This window comes from Trachemys scripta, chromosome 1 (genome assembly GCF_013100865.1).
Source record: "Trachemys scripta elegans isolate TJP31775 chromosome 1, CAS_Tse_1.0, whole genome shotgun sequence".
Classification (NCBI taxonomy): domain Eukaryota; kingdom Metazoa; phylum Chordata; order Testudines; family Emydidae; genus Trachemys; species Trachemys scripta.
The window spans coordinates 318093010-318106620 of NC_048298.1; the positions used below are offsets into that span (position 1 = coordinate 318093010).

The 13611-nt window shown below is 43.8% G+C and overlaps 1 protein-coding gene across 1 annotated transcript in view; it reads left to right on the plus strand.

The window, feature by feature from the left end:
• The first annotated feature begins 1778 nt into the window (after nt 1–1778).
• The window catches only part of MTMR2 (myotubularin related protein 2), a 77651-nt gene continuing 65818 nt past the window's right edge, over nt 1779–13611 (plus strand). Inside the window, exon 1 of the mRNA XM_034758915.1 lies at nt 1779–1960. Within this exon, the coding sequence (XP_034614806.1) occupies nt 1881–1960 (80 nt within the window). The 5' untranslated portion in view covers nt 1779–1880. The remainder of the gene's footprint in view (nt 1961–13611) is intronic.

Here is a 13611-nt window from a genome sequence, read left to right on the forward strand (position 1 = left end):
CACAGAACAGTCACAGCCATGCATTTGTCACCTGCGGCTGCAGTCCTGTAACATGGAAATAAATATGCTGTCACTGCATCTGTAGGATGAAGTTGGGAGAGAGGCTGGGAAGAAGAAAAGCCCTTTTTGTTTAAATGTAAATACCTTTAGTGATTAGCACTGGAGAATATACTGTAGGGAGCAATCCTTCCTCCATAACCCTGCTCCCCCCTCCCCCCCCAAACACACACATGAACCCCTTAGGGGCCTGCTAAACAGGGTGTTTCCAGCTTTGCTCTCTATGATCTTATAATAGTTAACAAATGTGGAAGGCAAAAAATGATAGACAAGAATGAAACATGACTGGCTGTTAGGCTGGTGTGTTTTTTTTTTTTTTTTTTTAAGAGATCTGAATGTTTTCCTTGAGGTTAAAATCCTTCTTTAAGGTGTCAGCTGTCTAGTTCCTACTAAACAGATGCCCCCCTCACAACCTCTGCAGGAGGCTATAACACATCACAGATTAAATCCCCAAGAAATGCTTCTGACGGGTCCTTCCAGCAACTCCACTAAGCAGAAAATTACAGGCCTCCTGGGCCTAATTCCTTCTGCTTGTTACCACCATATCCATCCATCTTTTGTATCATCCCTGGGGCTCTCTCCTCTTTCTGCTCTGCTGGGCAGGGAATGATCTCCAGACTTGTGGCCCCCCTCCAGCAGCATCCTACCCATCCCCAGTTCCTGCTGTCATCACCAGCAATGTGTCTCTGTCCCCTGCGCCTTCTGTCTTGGCTGGGAGAGGGGAAAGGCCGGTGGACTCCAGCAACATGTTCATCCCACCCCCGCCTCTTAGCAACTTGATGGTGGCTGTTTATCACCCCCATGGGCCAAGTTAATCCCTTGACAGAACGCCTTTGGTATCAAAGGGTGGTGAAGCACTGGAATGGGTTACCTAGGGAGGTGGTGGAATCTCCAGCCTTAGAGGTTTTTAAGGCCGGGCTTGACAAAGCCCTGGCTGGGATGATTTAGTTGGTGTTGGTCCTGCTTTGAGCAGGGGTTGGACTAGATGACTTCCTGAGGTCTCTTCCAACCTTAATATTCTATGAAAGGCATCAGGGATGAATGGGGCCCCTTTTCCCTCCTCCTGCCTTTCTTCCTGGTCTGCCCTACACAGAAACTGTGATTTTGGGCTGAGGCTGGTCTGGCTCCAGCACTGCGCTGGTCCCACCCACCCTGCGACCACCGCTTCCTTAGCAGCATTATTTCCCCTGACCTCCCCTCGTCCTGCACTGCTGGCCAGGGGATGAGAAAGGGAGGGGGCGTCTTGCACGATCAGGCCTACCCCCACCCCGCTTAGCAGCAATCTCCCTCTGCTAAATCTCTGTTGCTGCCGGACCAGTCCCTTGCCTTGGGCATCTCCTCCGCCGTGCGGGCAATGGGAAAAGGAGGTTGTGGCTGCTCTCCAGCCTGCATTTCAGGCGTCCCGGGCCGGCCGGCCAGCCACCCTCCTCAGGGCCGGGATGGAGGGGCTCGCCCCCGCCCCCTCTCCCGGGGGCTAGCCGAGGGCACTGGGCAGGCGGCCCGGCGGGAGCCCGGCAGCCGGCACCCTGCGGAGGCTGCGTGGTCGGATGGTCCCAGCCTCCTAGCGGCGTCCCGCGGCCCGGCTCGGGGGGCGTCTCTCCTCCCCTTCCCCGCCGGCTGGACTGCGGGGCCGGGGGCTGGTTCTTCCCCCGCCCCCTCGCGCTGCACGCCGGGCGGACATGGCAGCCGCCCGGCCCCACCTCAGCCGCCCTGCTGCAGCCCGCGGGCAGCCAGCCGGCCCCGGGCCCCGAGCCTGAGCGGCTGCCGGCGGGACCCGCCCCTTCCCCATCTCCATCCCCCGCTCGCAGCCGCCGCCGCCCGCGATGGAGAAGAGCTCCAGCTACGAGAGCCTCGGCTCCAGGCCGGCTGCAGCCCGCCAGCCCAGCGTGGACTCGCTCTCCAGGTACCCCGGCTCCCCTGCAGCCACCGCCCGCGGCAGCGGGGCCGGGCTCTGGCTTTGGAGCGGCCGCCCGCGGGGCCTGCCTGGCCGGCGAAGGAAGCCACCCGGGGGGTGTCTCTGGCAATAACCCCCCACCCCCGCGTGTGAGCAGCTGGTGCTGCCGGGGCCGTTTCCTCCCCTGCCCGGGGATATTCCGCCCCTGCTTCGCTTGTGGGCGCCCGGTCTCTAGCAGTCACATCCCTGCCCCGGGGGCTGCTTCATTGGGGCTGAAGTTTCTTGGAGGTGGGGGTGGAAATCAGGTGTCTGGGTCCGTTTGGGGTGGCCCCCGTAAACAGCCCTTAGAAGAGGATATGGGTCCGGTGATTGATGGGTCTTTTTTAAAAAAAAAAAAATCCACTGCCAACAAAGCAAAGAAACGGCGGATAAAAGCGATGGGACTGGTGCAGTTTTTACCCAGCAGGGGAAAGGGATTGAGGTCCCATGTGGGGCAGGGCTCCGTGATTTGACATTTGCCCTTGGATGTGGGTTGAAGCATTCAGCCTGGGTTGATAGCTCACGCTGAAGCTGAAATTGGGGCTCAGGAATAGCATATGTATTTTTAATGTAGTGATTTGCAGTTGAATCTGTGTTGATTTAAAAAAAATGGACAAAGAAAAAGAAAATCCCCTAATAACTAGTTTGAAAACTTCCAATTGTTTTGTGATTACTTGATATTTTGTAAAGGTTTTTGCAAATGCATAATTTTCACTTGTTTTAAAACATAACATTTGCTTGAAAATCAGTAAGAACTCTAAGAATATTGTGTAATTATACAATTCAGCACTTCTTAAAAATCTGTCTGGTTTATCCATTGGATCCCATAAGAAGTGATTGTTTGTGTGTGTTTTGGTGTTTACAAAATTACACTCCTATTGTATAGTTATTGGTAATGATGCTTCTGGGATATGTTGATAGTGATGTTTGACCATTTATTAGTTAGCAGTTCCTAACTTTTGAGTGCTTGACTTTGTATCCTTAATAATTTGCTTACAGTGTTGTAGCTGTGTTGGTCCCAGGATATTAGCGAGACAAGGTGGGTGAGGTAATATCTTTTATTGGATCAACTTCATTGGAACTTCATTCCAACTTTTATTGGAAGTTGGCCCAATAAAAGATATTACCTCACCCACCTTGTCTCTGTAACAATCTTAATAATCTGTTGTTGTTTCTGTATAATTTCCTAGGTTTTCAAAAAAGCAAATAGAAAAAAACAGAATTTCTATCATATGGCATCATATTTACACTCACATGGGTCATCAGCAAGGTTGGAACCTTTAGATCAGTGGTTCTCAAACTTTTGTACTGGTGACCCCTTTCACATAATAAGCCTCTGAGTGCGACCCCCCCTTATAAATTAAAAACACATTTTAATATATTTAAACACCATTATAAATGCTGGAGGCAAAGCGGGGTTTGGGGTGGAGGCTGACAGCTCGTGACCCCCTCTGTGTAATAACCTCGTGACCCCCTGAGGGGTCCAACCTCCAGTTTGAGAACCCCTGCTTTAGATTCTCCCACAAGGACCGCTGCCACTTGAGCTAACTGAGTTACTGATAGAACTAGTAGGTTGTCATCCTCTATTGTGGACCAGCACTAAAAGGGAGTGGGACACTTTGCCAGTGGGTTTTACAGATGTTTGCTGACATCAGAGGAATGGTAAGACTCAGGAATCTTGGGCTCCATTCCAGTCCACCCAGTCTTGTTGCCCAGCCATTCCCAGTTCCCTCCTCCCAGGTCCTCATCTGATCTGTTTTTCCCACCCTGGCTTGAAGTCAACCCCCATGCTGAATCACAGAGCTTCCCCCTCCCCCCCAGCTCCTTGTCAAATCTCTCTCCTCTACCCTACTGGTTCTCAGTCCCAGTCCCCTTGCCCAGCCTGTCCCAGTTGCTCCAGCTCCTCATCTAATCTCCTGACCCCTACCCCAGCTCCCAGTTTACCCCTTGGTTTCTCTTCCTGGATCCCAGTCCCCCCCACCCCAACTCCCAGTTTCTCTCTACACCCCCCCATGCCAGCCTTCAGTGCCAGTTTTGGGCTCCCAGTCCCAATCTACTTCCCTTTCCCCTCCCATGGGTCCAGCTCTTCTCCCCTCTTCATTAAAATCAAGACGCTTTCTCCTCCACGCTGATCATTGAGGGTATGTCTACACTTTGAGCTGGGAGTTTGATTCCCATCTCATGGAGGCATACCAGCCCTAGGTCTGGTGAATTAGATGAAGGTTTCTAACCATCAGAGGAGTGAAGTTCTGGAACAGCCTCCCAAGGGGAGCAGTGCGGGCAAAAACACCTAACTTGTTTCAAGACTGAGCTTCTTAAGTTTATGGAGAGGATGGTATGACAAGACTGCCTACGATGGCATGTAGCTGAGGTGTGGCTGCTAGCAGCAAATCTAATGGTTGGTGATGGGATGCTAGATGGGGAGGGCTCTGAGTTACTACAGCAAATTATTTCCCCATTGTCTGGGTCTTGCCCACATGCTCAGTGTATAACTGATGGCCATATGTGGGGTTGGAAAGGAATTTTCCCTCAGGTTGGATTGGCAGATACCCTGGGTTTTTTCGTCTTCCTCTGCAGCATGGGTCACGGGTCACCTGCAGGTTTAAACTAGTGTAAATGGTGGATTCTCTGTAACTTGAAGTCTTTAAATCATGATTTGAAGACTTCAGTAACTCAGTCAGAGGTTAGGGGTCTATTTCAGCAGTGGGTGGGTGGGTGGGTAAAGTTCTGTGGCCTGCAATTTGCAGGAGGTCAGACTAGATGATGATCCCTTATGGCCTTAAAGTCTGTCTAGGAGTCTGATTGAGCTAGCATGCTAAAAATAAACTGTAGTTGCAGCAGCCTGAGCAGCAGGTGGCGCTAGCCATCCCAAGTATGTACCCATCGGAGAAGCTAGGTGCACATACAGGGCAACTTGCCCCTTCCGCTGGTGGCACTACCTTGGCTGAAGTCTATATTTAGCTGGCCAGCTCAATCAAACCTAGCGTTGGTATGTCTCTTTGAGCTGGGAATCACACCCCCAGTTCGAAGTGTAGATGTACCCTGAAAGCTCAGGAGTGACAGCCTCCCCACTCTCAGTTCAGGTGACCAGACCTAGCATGGTCCAGAGCTGCGGTCCTTGGGCTGGAGCATGCCCTGTGTGGATGGAATCTTTGGGATTTAGCTGCTAAAATCTAAGAAGTCTCTACTAAGCATGTGTAAACTGTGGTCTCCCCCCACACCCTCAAGGCTTATCTCTGAGCCAAATTTGGGTGGATTTTCACGGGGATGGCAAAAATCACATTCCTGACACAAAGGCTATTCCCCATACAAATTTCAAGTCCCTGCTCCGAAGGTCACCAGAATTTTTTAACATGAGCATAACAATATATTTTTCCTTAGCCTTGTTCTTAGCAATGGCTGAACTGCTTTAGGTGGAATTTTCCATTAAAATTCAGCCGAGTCAGACCCCTTGCATTGAAAATTTCATCCCAAGCTGTTAAAGTTTGGCAAAGTTATAAGCAACTGAAAACAGGGTGTTCTAATGGGAAGTGTTAGGAAACTTGCATAATATATGGTAGTACCATCCCCTCCTGTAATTCTAGTGATTCGGTTGCAGAAGGAAATAGTTTTCCTATGGACTAAACAACAGATTTTCTGTTTGCCTGTCTCTCTCACACAGGGTTATTTATTAATTAAGGCTCCAGTCCTGTGAAGATGTGAGCATATATGTAATTTTATGCACATGAGTAGTGCCATTGAATTCAGTTGAATTACTTATGCATAAAGTTACACACACTTAAATTTTGCAGGATTGGGGCCTAGTTTGTAACACCTTTCCTGGAGACAGTTGTGATTTACTTCTTTAAGTCTTACTTATAATAGTTTGATCTGCTAGACTACAGTAATGTTGAGTTGTTACAGTGTGATTGTAGTGATGTGTTACAGTTGCAGTATATCTGCTTGCTAAAAAAAAAAAAAATCTTACATTTTTATGGGGATGGTGTGGGGAGTACAGTGTACTGTGCAGGTGCCATAATTAGTTTTATAAATCTGGCTTTCTTATTTAATAGTAATAATCACCTTCTGAATATAGATATAATTCATTCAAAATTCACAACTCTTACCTATGTAAACATGAAACCTTGTTGGGTTATAGGAGCATGAATATCCATTTTAAATGACACTAAAAAAACTGGAAAAGTGAACGGTTTCAGAGTAGCAGCCGTGTTAGTCTGTATCCACAAAAAGAAGAACAGGAGTACTTGTGGCACCTTAGAGACTAACAAATTTATTAGAGCATAAGCTTTCGTGGACTACAGCCCACTTCTTCGGATGCCTCCTGTTCTTCTTTTTGTGGAAAAGTGAAAGATGACTTGACAGATATGATGCATTTATACCCCACCCTGACATAATTTTATCGTGCAGCTTTCTTAGATCTGATTGCGAAGTTAGGTCAGTTGTGTATGCCTGTAAGTACATAAGATGTGTTTCTGGAAAAACACGTGCATACCCTAGAACTCACATAAGTAAAGGTACTTGCATGAGAAAGTGCTCTCAGGCTGATACTGTAGTTTTTTGGGAGTTAGTTTTTTCTTTGTAGTGAAATGTGTGGGATATATCAGCAATGGTATTTGACATTTTATATACTTTAAAATGGAAGGATGGTCTAGTGGTTAGGGCACTAGCCTAGGACTTGGGAGGTCTAGGTTCAGTTCCTTGCTCTGTCACAGACATCCTGTCTGATCTTGTGCTTCAGTTCTCCATCTCTAAAAATGAGGATAATAAAACTTCCTATCTCACAGGGGTGTTTGTAGGACAAATGCATTAAAGATTGTGAAATGCTTTGATATCTACCGATGAAAAGCACTGTATAAGAGCTAGGTGATCTTATTATTAATAGAACCTGGTATGTGTGCATTTCATGAGTAACATGCAGAAATAACTCTTCATGGGACTAAACAAACTGTTGCCCATTTTCTACCCCAACCTAGAAGAACATTTGAGAACCAGTTTGCCCTCTGTTGCACGCAGAAGGCGATGATGAGCTTGGCCATAAAAACTGATTCCCTTTTGCAGTGTATGAGGTTGAATCTTTGTCAACAGCACAGATAAGGAGTTAGTGATTTTTCTCTCTGTTATGGAGGAGTCTTTCTCCCGTGTCTTCTCCCATGATGATATGTCACTGAATTTGGCTGCTTTCACTTACCACCACTTGTCAATCAGCTGGCTTAGGCACTGATATTTCTCCATTCATTACTCAGCACAACTGACTTTGTCATTGAACAGAAAATGAACACCATCCATCCATAGAGTTTTTAGCTTTGGCTTTAAAAGACAATGCAAAATATTTCCCCCTTGCCTATAAACTTACATTTAACAATCACAGTATAGAGCCTTGGGGTAGAATTTTCAAAGATGACTTAAAGTCCATTGGCTTTCAGTAAAACTTAGGCTCTTAAGTTCCTAAGGGCTAGACTTTTAAAAAAAGTATTTAGACACCTGAAGATGCAGATATGCACCTATAGGAATTAGGCAGTTAATGGGATTTTCAAAAGTATCCATCTGCATCTTCAGGTGCCTAAATACTTTAAAAAAATCTGTCCTTAAGTGCCTGACACTACTGAAAATGGGACTTAGGCTAAGTCATGTCAATGCTTTTGAAAAATTTACTTATGGTAAAATATTGATGGGTTTCTCTTTAGTGTATTAAAAAAAAGTAATAGCCTATTTGAACATCAGAATTTAGATTTCCTCAAGCAATTAAAGATGTCTGACAAAGAAAGCAGATTATAAAGGAATGCAAATCATATATATCTGATGTAGCACACAGTATTTTTAAAAGGTATTTGGAATAGATCTCCAGCTCTGGGTTCTGTTGTTGTGCCAGATGGATGGGGGTGAGACTAGCAACTAATGAGAGGTGGAGTAGGGAGAGGAAGTGTTCAACTATCTCCCACCAAAGAGCATTCACGTGCCTTGGGGAATCATACCAGCTAGCAACCTCCATCAATTCCTTTATTCTAGAGCTCTGTATCTACAGCGTTCAAGTTATTCTTTGCCCTGCTTCTGAGAAGTGATACTTTAAATTCTTAGCTCTTTCCTTTTGGTGGTTCTGCTTTCTTTTCATGTCAATCTGTTTTACTACTTCTTCATGTAAGCTAGCTTACCTGCAAAAGGAAAGATAACTTTAGAACTCGGAACATCTCATTTTTGTGGATGTTGTCTTGAACTGTAAAGACTAGATAGTTTGCATTTAACCTTTTAAAAAAATCTCCTGATTCCTTCTATAAATCCATTTTGTTGTAATAAAAGGCCTTTGAGGCACAGTCCAAAAATGTTGGATGGCCTAGCACAGGTGGAAAGGTTTATTGCTCACTCAAGAACCCTGATCGTTTTAATGGTATTGAAATGTATATATCAACTGAGAAAGTTAGGTCTCATGCTCCCAACAGTGTCTGAGCTCACCATGGAATGTCTTCAGGACGCTGGAATCTGTAGTTTACAATGACCTTGTATCTGAAGTTTTGACTTCAGGAGAATTACTTGACAACTTTAACTCAGAAATAAACTGAATTTGGCTTAACCTTTGTTAAAACAATCGGTTTCTAAAATTAAGAGAGAAAGCCACCAACGAGTGATGTTCATTTTGAAATCAAGCTACATAACCACACAGGTGATGTGAACACACCCCACAGTGAGGATTTATAAAGTTTGTTGTCCCATTGGGTAGCAGTAGTCCAATGCAATACTCAAGCAACAGTCTGTTCTGTCTACTAAGAAACAGATTCAAAGTGCCTGTGGGAATTATGGAGGCAGTTGAATACTAAACAAACCATATTATGGGAAAAGAGGTAACAATTAATGTTTTAACCCTATTTTATGAAGAATACAACTAGTTCTAACAGCAATCGTTTAGCTCAGGGGTTCTTAAAGTAGGGATTGTAATCTCTGGAGAGTCACAATCATGCTCCCTTTTCTTCTCTTTCTTAAAATAATTATACCACTTACTGTTATGATTCCATTGATAACTTTGATAACATGAATTGAGCATAAACAGATGCAGTGATGCCTGTCTTAATCTGCAGACAGGCTGAAACAATAGCTGTAAGTGGTGTGAAGGGCCCCGTTCATCTTGATTATGGCCCTGTGGATACCTGCTCGGACGGCAATTTAAGGTCCTATTTGAAAAATTTTTCCCCAAGGACAAGGCTAACATTGGAAGGAGATGGATTGGGAATCCCTTTAGGGGCTTTCTCTCTGAATTTTAGACACCAAAACCACATTGCTGCCAGATATGTCACATTGGTGGATTGAGTTGCCTTGTGATGACTCATTGACGTTACAGTTTGAAAGAGAAGATTTTTTTTTTTGCCGGTTTTGGTGATCAGTGAAGCACAAATATCCATCACTTTTTTCAAAGGCTGTGAGAATGCTTCTTCCTTTTGATTCCTCATATATATGTGAGGCAGGATTTTCAGGAATGGGTGCCATTAGAAATAAGTACAGTCGGTGGCTGAGTGTTGAGAATGAGCGACTTTTGTGTCTGAGAAACTTCACGCTGTGTCTAGAACCTGTTAACGACTCCAGACAGGCTCATCCATTCTTAATAATCATTAATGTTAATATGTGAAAGACAAATTATTACACTTAATTGAAACAGAAATACATTTGGGTGCAAATTTGTACAACTGTACATTTTTGTGTATGTTGCTAACATAATGAATGGATTATAAAGCCTTATAATTCATTTGTATCATAGGGAAAGTCCATTTTCAGGGGCTGAGGATTTTGGGAATTGTGAAAATACTAGTAGCCTAAAAGGGGTGACAGTTTTGAAAAGTTTAGGAATCACTGACTGAGAAAAAATATAATCTTCCAGGAGCTGTCAAAATAACAATCTTCAACCTACTTTGGTACTCTCTACTTTTAGCTAATGTAGGTTCTAAACATCCTTGGCTGCTCTGACAATTCGCCTCGGCATTTTTTTTGTCAAAGGCATATTTTGCCCAATGATGGTAATTCATACTAAGAACTCTTGGGTTTTGGTCAACATTATCCTTCTATCTTCTGTTTAGTCAGACACCATAAGGGTATCTGTCTTCTATCATCTCAACTATATGTCCACTTCACAGAAGTAGTTGCTTACGTCATTTCTTCCCTTTAACTTATTGTCCTGTTAGCTATGCTCCTTTAATTATGTATAACTTTTACTTCTACTGTTTTCTTATCACTGTTCTTCTTTTTTAAATTCATTTATAGCCTCTGTACAAAGACAGGAACTGATTCTGAAAAATAAGGAAAAGCCAAACACACCCTCTCAGCCTAATCAGCAGGATCTATAAGCTCCTGGCTTCTCCTTCATGATCCTTTTTCTCTTGACCTACGTTGCTGCTATTGTTTATTCAGTGCTTATAGTGTGTCCGGTGCTGTATAAAGAGGCATGAAAAAGATTTGAGGGATGGTGGTGGATAGTCAGCTGAACATGAGTTCCCAACGCAACACACTGGGCAAAAGAGCTGAAGCGGTGCTTGGATGCATAAACAGGAGAATCTCAAGTAGAAGTAGGTGGTTTAGGAAGAGCACAGGAAGTGAGAGGGGAAGTGGGAATAAATGAAATGAGGAATCCTATTACAGTTAAGTTTCACTCCCAATAATCAGTAGTGCATTGTAAGACAGTTAAAAGTGAAAGCTGGGTCTGTTTTTAGCTGCTCTAACTATCACTACACTTCTGCAAGGGTTGGTTGAAAAAATGCAACAAGACCCAGAAAAAAATTCAGTGGAATTTTTCGTGTTCTTGTTCCCCCTTTTGTCTACTACCTCTATTTTATTTTGGCAGATAGTTTTTAGTCCCACCGTTACATGACTAGATAACTTTTTCCTACTTTTCTCTGGTCTTTTACACTCCATTAATTATTTTCCATTCCTTTCCAACTTCCCACCTACCTTATGGAGCGAAAGAGCTAGTGGTTCTCTAATCCACACCCCCAGATGCAGTAAATAACATTTGAAGTGCTGTTCTAGTCAATAAAGTGATTATGTAAAAATGTCACCATTTTACAGATCTCTATATACTCAGTCATCTGTTGACTTCGATGAGAAAAATAAATCCTCATTCCTTTGTATGCATGTTAGTCCTGTAGAGCCAACACAGCTGAGAGAGAGGGAGCTGGATTCTACTCCATCATGTGGCTCATAAACAGACTTATTTATTATGTTTTAGTCAGTTACACCTGACTAAACCAATTGAAGACAAATAGAGGTTGCCCAGGTGGTATTGAGCACATAAGTTAAAGCCAATGCGGTTGCATGGATGTAATTGAACTCTTCTTACTAGAGACGATCTGTGAGATAAAAAGAACCTTGCTTAACCCTCATGTTGTGTTAGCTGGGTTGACAGTTGAAAAAATGCAAACAAACCCAAAGGTCATCTTCTTACTTGTAAACTGAACACATTTGATCCAGAACCTCTGCAATGTCTTTTTAACAAAGTCACTCTTCAGAGTAAGCTGAGATTTGAAATTCAGGCTGTCCTTATAACTGAAAACGGGAGTCCCACTGCCTTATTGAGAAGGAATGATCTCAGCTCCTTGGACAGTTATTGTGACCCCAGTTACTGGGAGCACCTTACATCAATGAACGGAAGCTCAAAGGCCCAGATCCTCAAAGGTATTTAGGCTCTTCACTCCCATTGATTTCAGTGGAAGGTAGGAACCTAAATACCTCTGTGGATTTGGGCCACAGTAACTATTTAAGTATAAGCTTTATTGGAGATGTATTCCTAGAGCATCACTAACCTCTGAAAGTCATGGCCCAGCATGCAATGGGCTGTGTAAAACCTCAGAAGAATTTTCAGAGGAGGGAGCCCCACAGTGGGAGGGGCAGGCAATCTCTTCTGTGGTTGTTCCAAAGCCCCAATCAGGAATTTGGAGGGGATGTTCCCAGGACCGTGTGATGCTGGATGAGCCATTCTTGAGAGGAGGAAAATGTAGCAGAGTTTCCTACTGGATGCCATCACTTATGAGCTAATATCTGCTGTCAAGCAGCTGATCAGCTGTGACCCATTACTTATGTGATTACATAAGAACGGCCATACTGGGTCAGACCAAAGGTCTATCTAGCCCAGTATCCTGTCTTCCGACAGTGGCCAATGCCAGTTGCTTCAGAGGGAATGAACAGAACAGGTAACCATCAAGTGTTCCATCCCATGTTGCCTATTCCCACCTTCAGGCTAGGGACAGCATTAGCAACATCAATATAGCTTCTGGTGATCTGGTGGGGGCAGGATCATAACCATCTTCTTCATTGGTTGCAATAGGACAGCTACACTCCAGTGCAGTAGATGGATGTATTTCTAGGTTAATATGTTCTGATTCCAGACCATGACTCCAAGTGGTCTCAAGCAAGGAAAAGCAGATACCCTATTGCTACATTGCTAAAAAGTTACCTCCACTCAGCAGAAGAGGTGCCCTGGCCTTAGATTTTTCCCTCCTCTTTTAGGAGGGGAGGAACTATTTAAATGCCTTTTTTTTTCTTACTTAGGAGTTTAAATCCATTGGCAGCTCAGGAAAGATGAGTAGTTATTTTCTTTAGCAGAATAAATTCTTTTCTGGGTGGGACAAACATAACTTCCATTATTTATGGAGATAACAGCCTTTACTGTTAGATGAGCAATCTTGCAAGATTATCCTCAGTATATAGATGTGACAATTGATATATAGAGAGGTTGGGGACTCACCTTTTCAAAAGTGATCACTCATTTTGGATGTCTCCATTTTTGATGCTCAGCTTGAGACAGACAGAACCAGATTTTCCAAACACCATTTAGACACCTTCAGAAGTGGCGAGTATGTCAAGTGCTAAACTCTTTTGAAATCCTGGCCATGCGTCACAATGGGAGCTGCTGGCCGCTGAGCTCTTTTAAAAAAAATCTTATTTAGGTACCTATGGGATTTGGGCTTTTTTAGAAATCTGGTCCTAGTTGTGGGTGCTGAACACTTGGAAATCTCGACTGTGGGGTCTGATTTTCAGAAATGCTGAGAACCCACATCTCCAGTAGATGTTGATTTACCTAGGGACACGTAACAGTTCAGTGACTGACCTGGGATTAGAAAGTAGGCTTCTGATCCCTATTCCAGGCTTCGTCTGCAGTCAGAGCACACTGCATCTCAACATCTGACTGCTAGAGAATATCTAGGTATCCGTTGGAGGATTTCTACTGGATAATAGGTGACTCTCCAAATGGGGGCGTATTTATGTGCTGTATTCAAAAATACATTTTCTTCTTTCTTTTAATTAATCCCAGTCTGGAATTACAAATGTCAATGATTAGTCATTTGCTGGTATTCTTAGTAACTAATTTTTTAATGAAAGATAAACAGCATGTTTGACAGTACAAGTTATTTTCTTATGCAAGTATTTAAAAATAGAGAAAGGAATGCAACAGAATAAGGACTGAGTTATGGTAGGTATACAGACTTACTGTTAAATCGGTGTGTACAGCAGCTAGCATAATAGGGTCCTGTTCCGTGACTGAAACTTCTAGGTACTACTGCATTACAAATAAGTTATTTTATCTGTTCATCCTATTTGGGCTATCTTTCTTTGGTGTCCTACCAACAAGTACAAAGTTTTCCGGTCTT